General features: G+C 40.4%; 1 protein-coding gene and 1 pseudogene across 24 annotated transcripts in view; both read left to right on the top strand.

The window, feature by feature from the left end:
* The window catches only part of LARP4 (La ribonucleoprotein 4), a 63,263-nt gene that overhangs the window by 32,426 nt on the left and 8,205 nt on the right, over positions 1–22,632 (top strand). For 20 of the 24 annotated variants that reach the window (XM_051846280.3, XM_051846279.3, XM_070052237.2 and 17 more), the window contains 7 exons: positions 1,925–2,035; positions 9,803–9,856; positions 11,354–11,566; positions 12,017–12,120; positions 18,651–18,863; positions 19,670–19,718; positions 22,211–22,372. In XM_051846280.3, coding sequence (XP_051702240.1) covers positions 1,925–2,035; positions 9,803–9,856; positions 11,354–11,566; positions 12,017–12,120; positions 18,651–18,863; positions 19,670–19,718; positions 22,211–22,372 — 906 coding nt within the window. Of the gene's footprint in view, positions 1–1,924; positions 2,036–9,802; positions 9,857–11,353; positions 11,567–12,016; positions 12,121–18,650; positions 18,868–19,669; positions 19,719–22,210; positions 22,373–22,632 lie in introns of those variants that run through there. The other 4 variants (XM_089308332.1, XM_089308331.1, XM_089308329.1 and 1 more) reach the window with 2 other exon arrangements.
* On the top strand, positions 4,564–5,496 carry LOC149123467 (non-selective voltage-gated ion channel VDAC1 pseudogene; annotated as a pseudogene).

Here is a 22,632-nt window from a genome sequence, read left to right as displayed (position 1 = left end):
TTGTGACTTAATGCTTCTTAACCTCTTTTTATTTCTCATCTGTTAAATCATATAATAGTAATGAATAACTTGGAGATATCATAAGAATTACATAAGTTAGTAATGAGCTCAGAGCAGTATCTGGCATACCCAAATGGAGTTCCAGTATCTGCTTGACTAGCCCTGGCCATTGCAGGCTTTTGGGGAGTGAACCCAGTAAATGGAAGATCTTTTTATCTTTCTGTAACTCTGCCTTTCAAATAAATAATCTTAAGAAAAGAACAAATTAGGGCTAGCACTATCACATAGTGGATAAACTTGCCACCTATAGTGCCAGCATCCCATATGGGTCCAGTTCGAGTCCCAGCTGCTCCACTTCTGATCCAGTTATTTATTTGAGAGGTAGAGTTACAGACAGTGAGAGGGAGATACAGAGAGAGAGGTCTTCCTTCCACTGATTCACTCCCCAAGTGGTGGAACAGCTGGAACTGCCACAATCCAAAGCTAGGAGCCAGGTGCCTCTTTCTGGTCTCCCATGAGGGTGCAGGGCCCAAGCACCTGGGCCATCTTCCACTGCCTTCCCAAGCCACAGCAGAGAGCTGGACTGGAAGAGGAGCAGCTTGGACTAGAACCGGCGCCCTTATGGGATGCCGGTGCCGCAGGTGGAAGATTAACCTACTGCGCCATGGCGCTGGCCCTGGACTAACTTCTGTTGTCATATTGATTTTGCAATCAGCTTAGTAATTGTGTTGTTTTAAATTAATACTTAGTGATGTTTGATATTTTGTGGGTCAGTTTAACCTCTCAGATTCTAATACTTATATTTGGGAATCATTGGTTAGTATTTTTTTTTTTAAGACTCAACTAGATGTTAGACTAAATGGAATTGGATGATAAAAATGGAGATTGTAAAAGCTTCAACACAGGATTGTTTTGAGGGATAAATCAAAGTATCTAACCCTTCATGATATTTCAGTAGATGCTGTTTTTCCTTTCCTTCTCTAACTTTAGTGATAGTTAATGTTCCCTTTGTAGTTATTTTCTTTCTTTCTTGATACATACTTCTTTCATGCTGTTAACTGTTATCATCCTGAGGTTTGGTAATCATCTTTCCCTGCATCCATGTATTTATTAGAGTTTTTATTTTTCCAGTTACATTGATTTTGGAAAATGTAAGTGTGCACAGAGTTCAAGTCTGTTATCCCAGTGTGGACAAAGCAACTGAGAATGCATGAATATTCTTAATGCCTAGAAAATGTGAACAAAATATGCAACATTTTTTATTAACAACAGAAAAAAGACTGAAGAGATTTTAACATAAAGGAAATTTAGTTATCTACTAGAAGTGAAGTATTTCCATTTTTCTGAGTATAAAATAAGGTTTTATCATTAAATCATACATAAAAATTTACACAGTAACTGTGCATGGCTTTGTGTTAGAACATAATCTCAGCCAGCGACGCAGCTCACTAGGGTAATCCTCCGCCTGTGACGCCAGCACCCCGGGTTTTAGTCCCGGTCAGGGGGCCGGTTCTGTCCCCGTTGCTCCTCTTCCAGGCCAGCTCTCTGCTGTGGCCCAGGAAGGCAGTGGGTGATGGCCCAAGTCCTTGGGCCCTGCACCCACATGGGAGACCAGGAGGAAACACCTGGCTCCTGGCTTCGGATTGGCACAGCATGCCAGCCGCAGCAGCCATTTGGGGGGTGAACCAACAGAAAGAAGACCTTTCTCTCTGTCTCTCTCTCTCTCACTGTCTAACTCTTCCTGTCAAAAAAAAAAAAAAAAAAGAACATAATATGTTCTCACTAGAAAAAAAAGAGATGTAAAAGGATAATGTGAAGAAGTAGAAGCAAAATATAGTAAGAGATAAACCTTAATATAGTAAACACAAAATGCACTGCCCATTTTGATGTAATTTTAGAGTTCACTAATGTTTTTCTTTTTCAGGAAGTGAAAGCTCTGTTCAAAAATGAAAACTGTCCCAAAGTGATAAGCTGTGAATTTGCACACAATAGCAACTGGTATATCACCTTCCAGTCAGACACAGATGCACAGCAGGTGAGAGGAAACTTTCCTTCTGATTCATATCCTGATGGTAAAAGAAGTAGTGATTTTACTCTGGTTTGAATCCAGAGAGGTGGAGTGCAGGTAGGTTCTTCTTTATGTCCACCACATAGATTCTGAGAAATTTAGAAGGAATTGTTAGTTCTGGTATTGCAGGGTATAGTAGGGTCATTTCCCAGATCTGCCAGGGTAGAAACAGATTTTTTTAAGGGCTGCTTCTGGTGTTATCCTCCAGAAGCTAAACCAAATCCTATGGGTTCACATAGAGTGCATGACATGGAGTTCACATGATTTATCCCTCAAAACAATCTAATAAATACATGGAGCTAATGCCAAAAAACTCCCATAGTTGCAGGATGCATGCAATCTGTCCTTTGCCCCACACATTACCCTGATCTGACTAGGACACCGGTAGGAGCAGAATAGAGGCACACTGCGTGGCCTTTCTCTGCTGAGTATCGTGCTCTGCAGAAGTAGGGGAAGGGAGTGAAGGACAGCAATGCAGCTTCCCTGCTCCAAGTCCAGCAGTTGCTCAGAATCCAGTCAGCAGTGACTGTGGAATTCCCTCTCAACTACAACTGAGTGCTGGGGGGGCGCAGCAATTTTTTCAACCTTAAGGTGGCAAGATTATGGCTGCACCATGTGACCATGTGACTGGCTGCAGCGATGTCTCCTTCAACTCTTGTCCCTCAGAGTCTTTGTTTGGAAATTAAACAGCATGCTACTGAATAAGTGGGTTGTTGAAGACATTAAAAAAGAAATCGAATTCTTGAAATAAATGAAAATGAAAACACATCATATCAATGCCTGTGAGGTACAGCAATAGTAGTATTAAGAGGGAAGTTTATAGCATTAAGTCTTTACATGAAAAAAGGAGAAATGTCTCAATGACCTAATGATGCATCGAACGAACCAAACCCAAAATCAGCAGGAGGCAAGAAATAATAAGGATCAGGGCAGAAGCAGAAATAAATGAAATTAAAACTAAAAAAAAAAAGTAAAATACAAAAGATCAACAAACAAAAAGTTGGGGTTTTTTTTTGAGAAGATAAACAAAATAGGTAAGTCTCTAGCCAGACTAACAAAATAAAACAGAAAAAACTCAAGTAAATAAAACTAAACATGAAAAAGGAGATAACCACTGAAATACAGAGGGTCATAGGAAACTACTATGAAGAACAGTATGCTAATAAACTGAAATAAATTTGAAGAAATGGATACATTACTGGATTCATACAACCCACCAAGATTAAATCAAGAAGCCATAAAAAAACCTAAACAGACCCATAATACACAATGAGATTGAAACAGTAATCAAAAGTGTTCCATCAAGGAAAATTTGGGACCTGATAGCTTTACTACTGAATTCTACAAAACATTCAATGAGGGAGTAACTCCAGTACGCTTCAAACTATTCCATAATAGTGAACAGGATGGAACTCTGCCAAACTCTTTTTATGAGGCCACCATCACTTTGATACCAGAACCCAACAATGACACAACATGAAAAAACTACAGACCTATATCTTTAATGAACATAGATGTAAAGATTCTCAACAAGATAGTAGGAAGTCGAATTCAAAACCATATCAGAATCAAGTGGGATTTTTCCAGAAATGCAAGCGTGGTTCAACATTTCACAAATCAATAAACGTGATAAATCAATTCAGTTTGAAGAACAAAAACCATATGGTCATCTCAATAGATGAGAAAGCATTTGATAAGATTCTTTTATGATGAAAACTCTCCACAAATTAGGTTCAGAAGGAACATTCCTCAAAATGATAAAAGCTTTGTATGGCAAACCAGCAGCCAATATACTGAATGGAGAAAAGATGAAAGCATTTCCCCTCAGATCTGGAACAAGACAGGGGTGTCCATTTTCACCACTATTATTCTACATAGTACTGGAAATTTTAACGAGAGCAATTAAGGGCATCAGAATTGGAAAAGAGGAAGTCAAATTATCCATGTTTGCAGATGGCATCATATTATTCATGGGAAAACCTAAACATTCCATCAAAAGGCTGTTAGAATTGATAAACCAGTTTAGTAAAGTTGCAGGTTACAAAATAAACATACAAAAAATAGTAGCTTTTTTATGTGCCAATGAAGAACTCACAGAAAGAAATCCCATTCACAATAGCCACTAAAAAATATTTAGGAATAAATTTAACCAAAGAAGTGAAAGATCTCTACAGTGAAAATGATAAAACATTGATGAAATAAATCATCAAGGACACAAAAATGGAAAGATATTCCTTGTTTATGGGTCAGAAGAATCAATGTTATTAAAGTGTCTGCACTTCAAAAGCAATCTGCAGATTCAATGCAATCCATATCAAAATACCAATAAGATTTTTACAGAGTTAGGAAACCACGAAAGACCCACAATAGCCAAAGCCAACCTGAACAAGAAAAATCAAGCTGGAGGCATCATAATACCTGACTTCAAAGCACACTACAGCTCACAATGCTCAGCTCCGCAATGCCATAGCCACCTGCTCCCACCTCCGCCACCTCTGAACAGAGGGTGGCTCTGCCTCACATGTATGCTGATCTTGGCAAATGTGCAAGGACTACAGATTTGGCTTAAAGCTTGATTGGAAATCAAAGTCCGGGAATGGATTAGAATTTACAAGCTCAGGCTCAGCCAACCCAGACCACCAAAATGACAGACAGTCTGGAAACCAAGTACAGATGGACTGAGTATGGTCTGATATTTACGGAGAAATGGAACACCGGCAACACACTGGGTACCAAGATCACCATGGAAAACAAACTTGCATGGAGACTGAAGCTGGACTTCATCCAACTCCCCTAACACTGGAGAAAGAAAGTGATAAAATCAAGCCAGGATACGAGCAGGAGCACATCAGCACGTAGATTTCAACATTGTTGGGCCCTTCATTCAGGATGCTTTGGTGCTGTGTTACCAAGGCCGGTTTGGCTGGCTACCAGATGAACTCTGGGAGTGCAAAGTCCCAGGTCACGCAGAGCAACTTTACCATCAGCTACAAGAGTGACAGATTCCAGCTTAACAATGGAACAGAGTTTGGCTGCTCCATTTACCAAAAGGTAAACAAGAAGGTGGAGACTGTGGTCAGTCTTGCCTGGACAGCAGGAAACTAATGTTCCAGAATAGCAGCCAATTATCAGATCTGCCATGACACTTGCTTCTCGGCTAAGGTGAACAACTCCAGCTTGATAGGATTAAGATACACTCAGACTCCAACGCCAGGTATCAGACTGATGCAGTCAGCTCTGCTGGGTGGCAAGAACATCAATACTGGTGGCCACAGGCTTGTTCTAGGACTGGAATCTCAAGCATAAATGAGGACATGCTTTTAATTTTAAATTTATTTTGCAGCACAGCTACCTTCAGAATTTAGTGTATCTTTTGATGTTGTTTGGGATGTAAATGTTGCTCAGTATCATGTTAGACCTCCAGGTTATTAAGGATAATTCAGCTTTCAGGTGTTACCTCTGCAGAAGTACAGAAGAAACCTGAGTCCAAAGAAACATCTTTGCAGTTGCAGGCTTGGGGGCAGGTTTCTTTTTTCTAGAAGTGGATGCAAGTGGAAACTGATAATATGTAGCCACTTTGAAAGTCCTTACTGAGTAAATGAATGAAATTGTGACTAGCTGAGACTTGAACCTTGGTCTCCTATCCCTACTGATGAGAGGCTTATTGCTTGATGGTGTGTAAAGACTCATCCAAAAGGGGGCGTTTTTAGACAGATCTTTATGATCTTTTCCCATGCCAGTCCATTGTTACCTCTTTTACACCAAAAGTAGTTTGCTGGGTGTGGTAGCTGTGTCTTTCATGCCATCCTGGAGTGGTGTAGGGTGGTTGTGATACAGCCAATGATTCAGGGCTCTGATCCTTCCCGTATGGCTCAGAGAATGAAATCACTGCCAGGAGCTCTGGCTGCACATGGGGCAGAGCCAGTGTGATTGTAATCCTCTGGTAACAACACCCAGAATCTAAATTGGCCTTCTGTCATATTCTCACCACTCAGTTTAATTTTTAGCAATTTAATGGTACCTTTTAGAGTTCCATCATGTGTGGAATTAGATCGTCCCCTTCAAATGCTGTAATTAACATCACTTAAAATAAAACTTGAGCCGGCGCCGCGGCTCACTAGGCTAATCCCCTGCCTTGCGGCGCCGGCACACCAGGTTCTAGTCCCCGTCGGGGCACCGGATTCTGTCCTGGATGCCCCTCTTCCAGGCCAGCTCTCTGCTGTGGCCAGGGAGTGCAGTGGAGGATGGCCCAAGTGCTTGGACCCTGCACTCCATGGGAGACCAGGATAAGTACCTGGCTCCTGCCATCGGATCAGCGCGGTGCGCCGGCCGCAGCGCACCGGCCACGGCAGCCATTGGAGCAAAGGAAGGCTTTTCTCTCTGTCTCTTTCTCTCACTTTCCACTCTGCCTGCCAAAAAATAAAAATAAATAAATAAATAAAAAATAAATAAAACTTGAATAAAATCTCAAAACCTCAAAAAAAAAAAAGCTACAAAACTGTCATAATTAAAAAAGCATGGTACTGGCATAAAAACCAATACATAGATCAATGGAACAGAATAGAGAACCCAGAAATTAGTCTACATACATACAGCCAACTGACTTTTGACATAAGTGCTCAAACTATAAAGTGGAGAAGTAGAGTAACAAATGATGCTGGCATAACTGGATGTATATGTGTAGAAGAGTGAAATTAGATCCATACCTCTCACTGTATACAAAACTGAACTCAAGATAAATCAAAGACCTGAATATAAGACTGAAACTATGAAGTTCAACTTGCTGGAAGAAAATGTAGGGGAAACATTCCAAGCCATTGGTATAGGAGGTGACTTCTTGGATAAAGACCCCCAAAACATAGGCAGCAATAGCAAACTAAACCAGTAGGACTATGGGTACAACAATGGAAGTGATGAATGGAGTGAAGAAATACCCAGAGCCAGCGTTGTGGCCTACCAGGTTAGGCTGCTGCTTGCAATGTTGGCATCCCAAATGGCGCTGGTTTGAGTTCCAACTGCTCCACTACCGATCCAACTCCCTGCTGGTGTGTCTGGGAGGGCAGCAGAGGATGACCTGGGTGTGTCAGTGTAGCCACTGTAGAAAACTCCTTTAAAAATTAGAAATAGATTTGCCATATGGTCCAGCAATCTCAGTACTATGAGTATGTACCCAAAAAGACTTGAACACAGTGTTTCAAAGAGATACCTGTACCAGCATGTACAGCACTGTTCGCAGTAGTCAGCATTTAGAGTCAACCAAGGTGTCCATCATCAGATGCAATGGTTAAGGACAATGTGATGTGTGTGTGTGTGTGTTTGTATATATTTACACACACACCACAGACAATGGAATATTATTCAGCTATACAGAATGAGTTTCTACCATTTGCAACAAAATTGATGCAACTGGAAGACATCATATTGAATGAAATAAGCCAGTTCCAGAAAGACAGCAGAAGATGGTCCAAGGGGTTAGGCCCCTGCCACCCACATAGGAGACCTGGATATAGTTCTAGGGTCCTGACTTCAGCCTGGCCTAGTCCTTTCCATTGCTGCCATTTGGAGAATGAACCAGCAGCAAATGGAAGATCTTAATATTCTCTCTCTCTCTCTCTCTGTAACTCTGACTTTGAAATAAATAAAATCTTTAAAAAATAATAAAAAGTGAACCATGTACTGGTATTTCTAGTAGGCTTTCTTGATTTGTTTTTTTTTTTTTTTTAAGATTTATTTATTTAAAAGAGTAACAGGTAAGGAATAATGGAGAGAAAGAGGCATTCCATATGCTGGTTCACTCAACAGATACCCGCAACAGCCAAGGATGGGCCAGGCCAAGGCCAAGAATCAGGAAATTGATTTATCCAAGGACTCCCATGTTGGTGGCAGGGACATTGGCCAGATACTGTAATATATGATACAGGCATTCTACGCCATGACCTTAACCTGCTGTGTTACGACATTCTGCTAATAGATTAATCCCACAGTAAATAGGAAATTTTTTGGAATTTTGACTTAATGGTTTTCAGTCTTTGTTCTCATGGCTTATTAAAGATAAGAGAAATAATACTGGATTCAACAGGTGCTCAGGGCCAGCTCCATGGCTCACTTGGTTAATCCTCTGCCTGCGGTGCCAGCATCCCATATGGGCGCTGGGTTCTAGTCCCGGCTGCTCCTCTTCCAGTCCAGCTCTCTGCTGTGGCCCGGGAGGCAGTGGAGGATGGCCCAAGTGCTTGGGCCCTTGCACCCGCACGGGAGACCAGGAGGAAGTACTTGGCTCCTGGCTTCAGATCGGCGCAGTGCCGGCCGTAGGGTCCATTTGAGGAGTGAACCAATAGAAAGAAGACCTTTCTCTGTCTCTCTCTCACTATCTAACTCTGCCTGTCAAATTAAAAAAAAAAAAGAGAGAGAGAGAGAATGCAATAATATTCCTTTGAAACAGAACTGTATCTTTAAAAATTTTTTTTTAGTTCTTCATTTTAGAAGACTGAATCTTTTTTTTTTTTTTCCAAGATTTATTTTATTTATTTGGAAGGCAGAATTACAAAAGAGAGAGAGATCTTCCATCTGCTGGTTCACTCCCTATATGGCGCAACAGCTGTGGCTGGGCCAGTCCAAAGCCAGGAGCCAGAAGCTTCTTCCAGGTCTTCCATGTGGGTGCAGAGGCCCAAGCACTTGGGCCATCTGTTGCTTTCCCAGGCCCATTAGCCGGGGGTTGGATGGGAAGTAGTGCAGCCAAGACTCAGAAACAGCACCCTTATGGGTTGCTAGCATTATAGGTGGCAGCTTAACCTGCTATGCCACAATACTGCCCCCCCCCCCTTTACAGATTTATTCATTTATGTATTTGAAAGGCAGGACAACAGAGAGAGGGGATGGAGGGAGAAACAGATCTCTTTCATCAGCTAGTTCACTTCCCAATTGGCCACAGCAGCCAGTGGTGGTCCAGGCCAAAGCCAAGAGCATCAGTACTCCAGGTCTCACATGGTTGGCATGTTTTTAGCTGTCTCCTGCTGCTTTCTCTGGTGTGTTAACAGGGAGCTGAATCAGAAGTGGAGCATCTGGGACTAAACCAGTGCTCCCAAGTGGATTGCCTGCATTATAAGCATGATCTTCACTTGCTACATCACAACTCTGGCGCCAGTGAGCCCATAAGGTGTGGTGGTTTTTTTTTTTTTTTTTTTTTTTTAAAGCTCAGAGACCTTCCATCCATTTGTTCACTCCCTAAATGTCCACAGCAGTCAGGCAGAAGCCAGGAGCTTCTCCAGGTCTCCCACAGGGTGGGAGGGGTCCAAGTACGTGAGCCATCTTCTGTTGTTTTCCTAGGCTCATGAGCAAGGAGCTGGATCAAAAGTAGGGCAACTGGAACTCGAACCAGCGCCCAAATGGGATGCCAGCATCACAGGCAATGGCTTTGCCTGATACACCACAAAATGCTGACACACACACACATACCCTTTTTTTTTTTTATTTTAATATGTAGCCCATGAAATTTTTCAGTCTTTTGCATCTTATCTGTAATAATCTGTAGTAACTCTACTGCAGTGAACATAAACTTCAGTGACAATGTCTTAAATTTTTGGTTTTTCATTCCCTGCTGCCTTGCACAATGGAATCACCTTCAAAATTTTTTGTTTAGTTCAGAAAATAGTTACTGCTACCAAAAATCTTGATAGGTAGAAATGGCTTTAATGAAATGGTTGAGTGCTAATGAGTTTCTTTCTGCTTTGTTAACAGGCTTTTAAATACTTAAGAGAAGAAGTTAAAACTTTTCAGGGCAAGCCAATCATGGTAAGAAATACTTGTAAATTAAACAAGGAGAGTGAGAAACAAAAAAATGTTATGAATTGATCATTTTAAAAATACAGACAGCTCAGTGATTTTAAGGAAGTTTCTGTTTTGTGTTACATACTACTTTTAAAAAATAGTTAATAAAAAGTATTTAAATACTTCACATACAGCAATTTAAAAAAACAAAACAAAACATGACTTCTCACAACTTATAATTCCAGATCTCATAATCAGTAGTAGTAATAATTTTAAGTAACAAAGATGAAAAGCATGCTCTGTACTTTGAACTTCATCTCAACTGCATATGACATTAAAATGCAATCACTTGGTAACTTAGGAACTGCTTACACCTCCTTACTGTCTTTACTGTTCTCAGGCCTCATGAACCCTGCTATTAAAACTTCTTTCCATCAGTATTGCTATTATATAGGCTTGAACTATTGGAGTAGCCTCTCAACTGCTGTTCTGTGCCTTTAGTTGATCCCCCTTACTTTCTTAGCAGTTTTCAAATGTATAATGCATTATATTTAATTATAGATCTCCATAACTTATTCCTATTTTCTGACTGAAACTTTGTGATCCTTGACCAGCATCTTCCCATTCTCTTCCCATTGCCTCCCATTCCCCAACCCTAGTCCTGGTAACCTCCATTCTACTCTCTCTACTGAGTACATATACATACATACAAGTGGGATCATGCAGTATTTGTGTTCTTGGGTTATTTCATGTAGCATGGTGTCCTCCAGGTTCATCCATATTGTTATAGATGATACTGTTTCCTTCTCTTTTAAAGGATAAATCATCTTCCATTGTATGTATACTTCCATGTATGTATACATGTATGTATATGCATTTTTCTTTATCTGTTCACCAATCAGTGGACATTTAGTTTGTTTCCATATCTCGACTATTGTGAATAATGCTGCAGTAAACATTTAGAGTAGTTTTCTCTTCAACATACTCATTTCATTTTTGGGTTTATAGCCACTCGTGGGATTACTAGATTACATTATGGCTCTATTTTTAAGCTTTTGGAGAACCTCCATACTGTTTTGAATAATGACTATACTAACTTACCCACTAATAGTGTGAAAGGATTCCCATGTTCTTTGAATACTTATTCTTTTTGTTGATAATTTTCTCATATATGTGGTACTGTCATGTTGCTTTAAGTAGCGTTTTTCTAATGGTTGATAACTGGGCATTTTTTCATATAGCTCATTTTAAATTATATCTCTTACAAATAAAGATTATCTGTTTCATATGTTTTAGTCATTTCTATGACTTTTTTTCTGTGAACTCTTTTCATTTCTCTAACTCATTTCTCTAGGATTCTTGAGTCTCATGTATGTTTTTATAATTTGAATATTAATACCTTGCTATTAGTTTTACTATTTTGACTTTTGTGTGTTAACCTTTTTGTGTATATTCTGTACCCTGCAAGCACTTTTTTTTTTGACATTTAATCATTAATTATTGTGTTCTTCTTGCTTGTAGGCAAGGATAAAAGCCATCAATACTTTTTTTGCAAAGAATGGTTATCGATTAATGGATGCTAGTATGTATAATCAGCCCATTCAAACTCAAGCACAATATGCCTCACCAGTCTTTATGCAGCCTGTATATAATCCTCACCAGCAGTACTCAGTCTACAGTATTGTGCCTCAGTCTTGGTCTCCAAATCCTGCACCTTACTTTGAAACGCCACTGGTAAGTGAGATCTTTATGGAATAATATAAAATAAAATATTTTTAATTCAAGCATAAATTTTAAGAAACCAGATTGAGGTGTTGTTGTTTTTGTGTTGATTTCAATACTTTCTGACTTTTAAATAGAGATGGGTATCTGATTCTTCTTACCAAACATACATATATATGACTATATGGTTCCTATAGTTTAAAGGATTTAAAATACTACTTAATGTGAAATTTTGTCAGAGAATGATGTTCATTAAGTAATGAACTAGCAATTTGTTGTTTGTGAATCAAGTGGTGCTTGAAGTAAATATTGTAAAGTAAATAGTTAACATTTTGAATCATTTTTGACTTGTAAAAGAAATTGGTAGTAGGTTAGCTCTTTGAGGTTTCATTTGACCCTTACACCAGATTTTGCCTTTACCTTTACCATTAATATTGTTTAAACATTAAAATTTTCTTCTAGGCTCCCTTTCCCAATGGTAGTTTTATGAATGGCTTTAATTCACCAGGATCTTTTAAAACAAATGCTGCTGCTATGAATATGGGTCGACCATTCCAAAAAAATCGGTAAGATAAATATCATAACTGGAATTTATTTTAAACAATTCCCAGTGGTTCTTGCTACCAGTGTTTGCTATTGTATTAATAGCAATACTTACTGGCTGACTCAATAAAAAGATTGTTTGTATTTTATAAAACCTGAATAATTTGATTTAGAATTCACATATACCCTTTGACGTCAGAGTTGAAGATAGATGGACTTGGGAATCAGACTTTTTTTTTTCTTTTTTCTTTTCTTTCTTTTTTTTTTTTTTTTTTTTTTTTTTTTTTTTTTTTTGACAGGCAGAGTGGACAGTGAGAGAGAGAGACAGAGAGAAAGGTCTTCCTTTTGCCGTTGGTTCACCCTCCAATGGCCGCCGCGGCCAGCGCACCGCACTGATCCGATGGCAGGAGCCAGGTACTTATCCTGGTCTCCCATGGGGTGCAGGGTCCAAGTACTTGGGCCATCCTCCACTGCACTCCCTGGCCATAGGAGAGAGCTGGCCTGGAAGAGGGGCATCCAGGACAGAATCCGGTGCCCCAATGGGGACTAGAACCCGGTGTGCCAGCACTGCAAGGTGGAGGATTAGCCTAGTGAGCCGTGGCGCCGGCCCAGATTTTTTTTTAATAATAGAATAGACTCTCTAATATAAAATCTGGTGTCTAAACACTGTTTGGTTTATTAATTGAGTGTTTTAGAGAACAAGTTTTTCTTGGTTAAAAATGTTAACTGATTTTTGTAATGTTACAATATGTTACTTGAAGCTAAGGAATTGAAATGACTTCCATTAACTAGAGTATTCAACAAGCAGTTGCTAACATATATTGATTACTTAACATCTCAAGCTGTGCTCCTTAAGACTTAACATGTGTTAATTTTCATAGCCCTATGAGATAGGTACAGGTATATCTATTGCTTGTTTGCTATTTAAAAAAAAAAAAAAGATTTATTTATTTAAAAGGCAGAGTTACAGAGAGAGGGAGGAGACACATATTCTACCCGCTGGTTCATTCCCCAAGTAGCCACAATGTCCTGGGCTGAGCCAGGACAAAGCCAGGAGCCCACAACTCCATCCAGGTCTCCCAGGTAGATGCAGGGCCTAAGCACTTGAGCCATCTTTCTCAGCTTTCCCAGATGCAAAGCATGGAGTTGGATCAGAAGTGGAACAGCTGATCTCATATGGAATGCTGGCATCCCCGGAGGGAGCTTAACCCACCGCATCATAATGTTGGTTTATGTATAGATAAAGGATATAGATATTTAAAATGTTAAACCTGTCCAAGAGCATATAGCTAGTTAACTGCTTGAGCCAAGAATTGAACCCAGGCAGTTTGACTGAAAAGCCAGCACTAAATGTTCAGAACAGATCATTAGGAATTGTGGAAACTATTTGCTATCATACAAGAGATAGAGAAATCTCTTATATTTGTGTTTATGTAGACATGAGCTAATAATATATGGTAATCTCTCGTCAGATCTCATTCTTGCAGTTGCTTTTTTTTTTTTTTTTTTTTTTGGCACGTAGATCACATGGAATTGTTTTTCAGGATGACCTCTGGAAAGTTAGTCATTTTTATAAGGATTTCCTAAAACGTTCTTTTAAAAAAAATAGATTGATTTATTTATCTGTTTGAAAGTCAGAGTTACACAGAAAGAGGAGAGGCAGAGAGAGAGAGAGAGGTCTTCCATCCAATAGTTTACTCCCCAGTTGGCTGCAACAACTGGAGCTGCACCGATCTGAAGCCAGGAGCCAGGAGCTTCTTCTGGGTTTCCTACATGGGTGCAGGGGCCCAAAGCCTTGGGCCATCTTCTACTACTTTTTCAGGCCACAAGAGAGAGCTGGATCAGAAGTAGAGCAGCCGGGACTTGAACTGGTGCACATAGGGGCTACTAGCATTGCAGGCGACAGCTTTACCTGCTACACCACAGCACCAGGCGCCCCCCCTCCCCCCTTTTAAGATTTATTTATTTGAAAGGCAGTGCTACAGAGAAAGAGGAAGGGAGAGATAGAGAGAAAGAGATCTTTCGTCTGCTGGTTCACTCCTCAAATAGTCACAATGGCTGGGACTTGGCCAGGCACTTATTCTGGGTCTCCCACATGAGTGCAGGGGCCCCGGGACTTGAGCCTTCTTCCTCTGCTTTCCCAGGCACATTAGCAGGGAGCTGGATCAGAAGTGGGAGCAGCTAGAACTCAAAACAGGTGCCCATATGGAATGCTGGCACTGCAGATGGAGGCTTAACCTTCTGTGCCCCAACAGTGGCCCTGTATATATGTATTTAAAAGGCAGAGGCTGGCGCAGTGGCTCAATAGGTTAATCCTCCGCCTGCAGCGCCGGCACCCAGGTTCTAGTCCCGGTTGGGGTGCCTCCTGGTCTCCCATGCAGGTGCAGGGACCAAGCACTTGGGCCATCCTCCACTGCCTTCCTGGGCCACAGCAGAGAGCTGGACTGGAAGAGGAGCAACCGGGACAGAATCTGGCGCCCCAACCGGGACTAGAACCTGGTGTGCTGGTGCCGCAGGAGGATTAGCCTATTGAGCCATGGTGCCGGCCAGTGAACCAGTGCTCTTATATGGTGTGCTGGCATGATGAACCTCTGCTTAAGCCAGCTGCAACATAGTCACAGCTCTGGGGTGGGGATTTCCTTTTAAACACTTAGGAAGGATAGACATCTTTGTTATACACTAAAAGCAATTTTTAGAAGTAGTGATGCATACGAATGATTCTCTTAAAAATACATTAGATGAATGCATGGTTTTTCCTTTACTGGCACTTACTTTTGTCTGCTCTATCTTGCTGAAAGAGGTAAAAGTACAGTAAGAAATCCAGAAGTGACAGGTCATCTCTGCATATAAAAAAGGTGTCCCTATAGTAGCGGGGAGACAGGGTAGGTTTACTGTAATTTGACACATTATTCAAAACCACACAAGTACAGTTCTTTTTCTTTTTTTTTTTTTTTTTTTTTTTTTTTTTTTTTTTTTTTTTGACAGGCAGAGTGGATAGTGAGAGAGAGAGACAGAGAGAGAAAGGTCTTCCTTTGCCGTTGGTTCACCCTCCAATGGCCACCGCTGCAGCCGGCGCACCGCGCTGATCCGAAGGCAGGAGCCAGGATCCAGGTGTTTTTCCTGATCTCCCATGGGGTGCAGGGCCCAAGCACCTGGGCCATCCTCCACTGCACTCCCTGGCCACAGCAGAGAGCTGGCCTGGAAGAGGGGCAACCGGGACAGAATCCGGCGCCCCAACCGGGACTAGAACCCGGAGTGCCGGCGCCGCAAGGTGGAGGATTAGCCTATTGAGCCACGGCGCCGGCTTTTCTTATATTTGAATAGTGGTGGTGGTTAAGTTTTCTTTACAGAAATAATACATAAATACACTAATGCTGACCCTACAGATAAAGCTGAAGAGCTTTTTTTTTTTTTTTTTTTTTAAGATTTATTTATTATTTATTTGAAAGGCAGAGTTACAGAGAGGCAGAGGCAGAAAGAGGTGTTCCATCCGCTGGCTCGCTCCCCCAGTTGGCCGCAACAGCCGAAGCTGCGCCGATCCGAAGCCAGGGGCCAAGGGCTTCTTCTGGGTCTCCCATGTGGGTGCAGGGATCCAAAGACTTGGGCCATCTTCTACTGCTTTCCCAGGTCATAGCAGAGAGCTGGATGGGAAGTGGAGTAGCCGGGACTCAAACTGGTGCCCATATGGGACGCCGGCACTGCAGGCAGCGGCTTTACCCGCTACACCACAGCACCGTCCCCTAAAAAGCTTTTGACCAATGACCTAAATCTTTGCTTCTGAGTGACCACTACCAGAACTTTATCTTTTTTCTTCTCTTTTTTTTTTCCCTAATCATTGTTATTCAAAGGGAAAATAGCTTTTGGAGAGCCCTTTTGGATTGTCTGTATTAGCCCTGAGACAGCCCGATGATGATCACTAGTCCTACTAAGAGAGAATAGGACTAACATTCAGAAGTCCAGGCATTTTTCTACCTTTCATACTTGATCTTTCTCCTCCTTTCTGTCTTCTATCATTCATTTCTCCCTTCATTCTATTTTTCTTTTGCCTGGATTGAGACTGTAAGTCCCTCTCAGTGAAGGGTAAGATTATGAGATCTGAGGGCTGTTTGAACCTGATGTGTTGTGCATTGGGTATAATCAGTGCATTCTGAAGATTCAGTGAATGATGGTTTCTGAACAGATATGTAAATAGCATAACCACCTTCATATAGTCATTTTCAGGTAAGATAGGTGCTGTAAATATTTTTGAGATTAGTTTCTATTAGATCATAGTATAATTTTCATTACTAGTTAAAATTTATTTTGTAACATAAATTATTTGTAACATAAATTGAAACATAATTTTCATTACTAGTTAAAAATTACTTTGTAACATAAAGTAATTATTTGAAAAAATGTCTTTGTATATGAAACTTTGTAGCCTGATTTTTTTTTTTTTTTTTTTTTAAGATTTATTTTATTTACTTGAAAGGCAGAGTTAAAAAGAAGATTCAGAAAGAGAGGTTTTCTGTCCACTGGTCCCTTCTTCAGACTGCCAGGGCTGTGCCAGGCTGGAGCCAGGAGCCAGGAGCTTCCTAAGGGTCTGCCATATTTGTACAGGGACCCAAAGACTTGGGCCATCCTCCACTGCCTTCTGGGCATACCAGCAGGGTGCTGGATTGAAAGTGGAGCAGCCTGGACTTGAACCAGTGCCCAAATGGGATGCCAGCACTGTAGGTGGTGGCTTAACCCACTATGCCACAACACTGGCCCCCAATCCTGGGTTTTTTTCTTTTCTTTTTTTTTAAGATTTACTTGTTTATTCATTTATTCATTCATTTGAAAGGCAGAATGAGAGACCTTTGACCTGCTGGTTGACTCCCCAAATTGCCTCAGTAGCTGAGGCTGGGCCAGGTCAAAGCCAGGAACTGCATCATCTGCCTTTTCCCACTGCTTTCCATGGTGCATTAATAGTGAGCTGGATCAGAAGCAAAGCAACCAGGACTCCAACTGGCACTGCAGCATGGGATGTCCAAATTACTAGTGGTGGCTTGCCCATTGCACCCCAACACTGGCTTCTGATTTTTATCTTTTTTGAGTTTTAGTAGACCTTGTTTGGTATACTATCTAAATAATAGAGCAGGACAGCTAGAGATGCCATCGGAATTAATATTTAATTCTTGGGCTTATTATTGGTTTTAAATCCCTGTTCTGATAGTCAAGAATTGTAACTGTTATTAACATTTTAAACTTATAACTGAAAATATAATGTAAAAAAAATAATGGGCTGTGTAAACTGTAAGCCATGTGCCAGCTGCAGTCTCATGCACCCTCGTTCATAGACTGTAGAGCCAAGCTCTGCAGCTGTGTGGGCTGACCTGAGATGTTTTCAGTGTTGATTGACCTACAGACTCCCTCTACTACCCTACCCTCACCTCATCTGCTTACAGATTTTTAGGGAAGTGGTTACTTTGACCCATCATCCATGATAAAAGCCATTTTTACAAGAGGAAAGTTTGTATGTCTCTGGTTTTGTTTTTACCACATTATATACCTTAATTCATAAAGTCATACCATGCTGTTGATTGTGTTACCATATTTTTTTTGTTTTCTGTCCTGCATGTGGATCTTTGACCAGTTTCATTTAGTGAAAATTGCTTAGTGAAGAGGCTAGGATTTTAGTATATTCCAGTATTTCTTATCCTTTTCATTCTTATCTCCCCTATCTAATCTTTTTAAACAGTTTTGTCTATTTTCCTCCTATGAAAATGTAATAAATACTACAGGTTGTTGTGTATATACTTGTAATATATGTATATCTGTACTTTATACATAAATATGAATATTTTTGTCCACATCTCACCCCAACCAGTTATCATTCCCATGGGGAATAGTTTTGTCCTTGCTGAAAATGTGTGACAGGTTCATTAATAAGTTTAAAGCCTGGCTGATTTAGACATATGAAGACTATACCTGGTTTCTGAAACATCAGCTACAATCGTAATTATAGTCTGAATATTGAAGTAGAAGCAGCTTTATCTTGAAGAACTTTAAATTTTCCCCCAGATCTCCTAAAAATTAACATTTATTTAATTTTGAAATTCTTCCTTAATGGGAGTTACAATTTACAATGTCACACTCTTGTGTTCAACTTAATTTTTTTTTTTAATATTTATTTTATTTATTTGAAAGAGTTACAGAGAGAGGTAAAGACAGAGAGTAGTCTTCCATCCACTGATTCACTCCCCAGATGGCCGCAGCAGCCGGAGCTGCGCCAATCAGGAGCCAGGAGCTTCTCCCACGTGGGTGCAGGGGCCCAAGGACATGGGCCATCTTCTACTGCTATCCCAGGCCACAGCAGAGAGCTGGATTGGAAGTGGAGCAGCCAGGACTAGAACTGGCGCCCAAATGGGATGCCAGTGCTTCAGGCCACGGCTTTAACCCGCTGTGCCACAGCGCTGGCCCCGTTCAACTTAATTTTTAGAAAGTTACAGTATAGTAGAAGCCAGGTTTTACCAAGTAAAGGGTTTTCTTTGTTTGTTTGTATTGATTAACCTTTTCATGTTTCTTATAGTGTGAAGCCTCATTTTAGGTCATCTAGTGGTTCAGAACACTCAACAGATGGCTCTGTGTCATTGGGGGATGGACCATTGAACAGGTCTAGTTCAAGGAACTTTCCAACTGAACGGCCTACCCCTGTAGTAACAGGGCACCAGGAGCAAACTTTCCTTCCAAAGGAGGCTCCCACTTCGCAGGTGGAACAGAATGGGGACTTTGGTAGAGGCAGGTAAGTAAATATGAGTATATGAAACTGCTATTTCTTTTTTTTTCTTTCTCAGCCTCTTTAATGAGCAATTCTTTTTTTTTTTAACTTTAATTTAATGAATATAAATTTCCAAAGTACAGCTTATGGATTACAATGGCTCCCCCACCCCCATAAATTCTCTCCCATCTGCAACCCTCCCCTTTCCCTCTCCCTCCCCCCTTCCATTCACATCAAGATTCATTTTCAATTCTCTTTACTATTTCTTTTTTTATAAAGTTCATTTTATTTGAACAAAAGAGACAGATATTCTTGTCCACTGGTTCACTCCTCAGATGTTTGCAACAGCCAGGCCTGGACTAGGCCAAAGCTGGGAACCATGAACTCAGTTCAATTCTCCCACATGGGAAGCAGGGACCCAATCACTTGACCCATCACTGCTACCTCCCAGGGTACACATTACCAGGAATCAGGAGGGGACCTGGGACTCAAACCCATCTGTTTTGTGTCCTTAATTTTGTCTGTTTTTCTAAATGAAGGACTGGGGTTATATATTGCTACATAAACTAAAGCCTAATATGCTTGAGTTTGGAGAAACTGCTACTTATAAAATGGGACCAGCTTATCTTGGTGATGGTGGTGTATGTGAAGTAGATTAGCTCAGGATCCCTTCGGAAGAATGTATTTTAACTTTAATAATAATGGAAATTAGCCTCATATTTAGAAAAAAAATAGATGCTTAAAATAGAAATCTATCCATTTTTGGTAGAATGTGTATATTTGAAGAAAACTATAAGTTGTCCTACCCCTGTCTCTCTTGTCATTAAAAGGAGAACACTTTTCAGAGGTCGGAGACGACGAGAAGACGACAGGATCCCAGTAAGTGTTTATAAGCTTTAATCATATTATTCAGAATTTTTTTCTTCTATGGTTTATTGTAGCATTGGCTTGTGATCTGTCTTTCGTTTCTGGGTTTTCGTATTAATATAGCTTTTATCAATGATATGTAGAACCTGAACTTACTGCCAAATTGGCACCAGCACTACGTGCACAACCACCCTCAATCACGCACATTGTTAGGAGTTTAATTTGTGTTGCTAACATTTATAATCATTATTTGAATACCTAATATATTCACATGGTTTATAAATAAAAATAGGACTTTAATATGTTGATGAACATTTAAAGTTTCAGGCTTTTGCTAATATAAACCAGCCAGTGCTAATATAAACAATGCAGGGATAACCTCATGCAACCATTTCCTATATTTGCAAGTATATCTAGAAGAGAATCCCTAGAAATGCAATTCTAGGTCACGCTTCAGTAGTTGTTGCCAAATAGTGCTCAGTAGGGTTTGTGGCAAGTTGCACTACAACAGATAATGAGCAAAGGCAGAATGCGAAAGACAGAAATAGAGAAATCTTTCATGCACTGGTTCATTCCCAGATGGCTGCAATAGCCATGGCTGGATCAGGCCAAAGCTAAGAACTCAGAACCCCATCTGGGTCTCCCACATAGTGGCAGGTGTCAAATCACTAGGGCCACCTTTCATTGCTTTCCCAGGTCTACTAGCAGGGACCTGAATCTGAAGTTATGGGATGCCAGTGTTACAGGTGGTAGCTTACCACACTGCACCACAACACTGGCCCCTACAGTAAACCTTCTAAAACTGTTTTCATTTAAAACTTTCTAAATTATGGGCAGCCATGAAACTTCAGGCAACAGCTGTTTTTTGTGTGTTGTTGTATATATGCATATGAATGTTGGCATGAACCTCAACAACTATGGGAAAGAGAGTTTTGGTTTGGGGTCTGATTACTGTGTTGAAAGGGCCAGAATTGAGGACTAGCAATTAGGGTGGAGGAAATGGAACTAGGCATGTCTTCCAATAGGAAGGGTGGGGAGAGAAGTCATGTGCAGGAGGGAGATGTTACCCAAATATTAAAATTTGTAAGCTTACACACAGGAAATTGAAGTGATAAGAATAAATGAGGGGACTGGCGCTATGGTGTAGTAGGTTAAACCTCCACCTGTAGTGCCAGCATCCCATAGGGGCACCAGTTCAAGTCGCAGCTATGCTACACTTCCGATCTGGCTTCCTTGCTAATGGCCTGGGGAAAGCAGCGGAAGATGGCCCAAGTCCTTGGACCCCTGCTCCCAAGTGGGAGATCCAGAAGAAGCTCCCGGCTCCTGGCTTCAGATTGGCCCAGCTCTAGCCATTCTTGCGGCCATCTAGGGAGTGAGTAAACCAGCAGATGAAAGACCTCTCTGTCTCTCCCCCTCTGTGTTTGTAACTCTGCCTCTCAGGTAATCTTTTTTTTTAAAAAAAAAGTGAGGTACTGCGTTGTATGTGATAAAAGATTTGAAAAGCAATAAAAAAAAGAGGTTCATGTATGGAAAATTAAAGAACATAGTAGCTTTAGGCTGAAGAAGAGTATTCAGTATGTTGCTTGAAGAAATATGAATGGACAGAGCTAATATGCAAGTGAATGTTTGGGTTAAGATAAAGCTTGAGCTGAAATTATTTTAAGTGTATAATTGAATGATTTGTTCTGTAAATAAGCAGAATTGTACAGCCATAACTACCAAAAAGTGAAAAGGATTATCTTAAAAGTTGTTTTCGCATAGTTGATAGTTGAAACCATGGCTAACAAGTAACCCTAGGAGTATTTGGAAAATGAAGAGAATAAAATTGAATTAGAATATAGAAATCATTGGAATTTAAGAAGTGGGAAAGGGAGGGAAGTGTTCATGATAGTCAGATCTGAGAATAACCAAGAGAACAAAGTACCACAAAGGCTAAGAGAAGAATGAACTCCCAAGAAAGAGGGTAACATACCAAATAATACGGCTGCCAGTGTTTATGTTGTGGAAGATATTAGTGACTTGCCTCAACAATATTACTGAAATGCTAAATTCGGAGGAAGAGCTACAATGAGCTTGTCAACGATGCATGGAGTGGTAGGTAACAGGGAAAGATTAGATTTTCAAACATGTTATAGAAGGGAAGAATATTGTTCCCTCTTGTGACTAGATGGAGGAATAAAGATGAAGACAAATTTAGGTAAGGGGTGTTTGTTTTTCAGCATTTGTATGGATGAGGTACATCAAATTTAGAGAGACGGAATAGTGGAGAGTCATTGGAAAGTTTAAGGGATTTGGCAGAGTTTGTAAAGATGAGGAAGCAGACTAAAGAGAAGTAGGATTGGTTTGAAAAAAAAGACAACTGAAGAAGCCAAGAATCTACATGGAGACTGCTTTAGGATAGAGGCTGATTTTGTTTTTCTTTCCTTCCATTTTGCAGCTTCTATGATGCAGGATTACAGACTAAGATAGGCATATTGATTTGCTTTATGGTTTGTGTCTTTTAGAGACCCCATTCCTCCAGCACTGAAGCAAAGCCTCCCACACCGAAATTTGACTTACTAGCCTCAAATTTCCCTCCTTTACCTGGAAGTTCATCAAGAATGTCAGGTGAACTTGTTTTGGAGAATAGGATGTCTGATGTCGTTAAAGGTGTCTACAAAGAAAAGGTAAACACTGAAATATATAGTTAGCTTCTCTGTTACGCTTATGAGACCATATTTAGGCATTGTTTTGTTTGCACTTAGTACATATATCTATCATTGCTTTTATTCTTGGGTTTTTTATTATACTTGGAATTTCTTTTAAATTTTTTTATAAAGCAATTATTTATAAGCAGTTGCCTTTTATAAAGACAATAAAATGTCTTGACTTTTGCGTGTCTTTGTTTCAGTCAGCAGAGCTTGATAGAACTGATTAATACAAACTA

This window comes from Oryctolagus cuniculus, chromosome 11 (assembly GCF_051225735.1).
Source record: "Oryctolagus cuniculus isolate XC-2025 breed Fujian yellow rabbit chromosome 11, ASM5122573v1, whole genome shotgun sequence".
NCBI lineage: Eukaryota > Metazoa > Chordata > Mammalia > Lagomorpha > Leporidae > Oryctolagus > Oryctolagus cuniculus.
The sequence above is the reverse complement of the archived record's forward strand: the minus strand, read 5'-3'. Positions and strand labels throughout refer to the sequence as shown.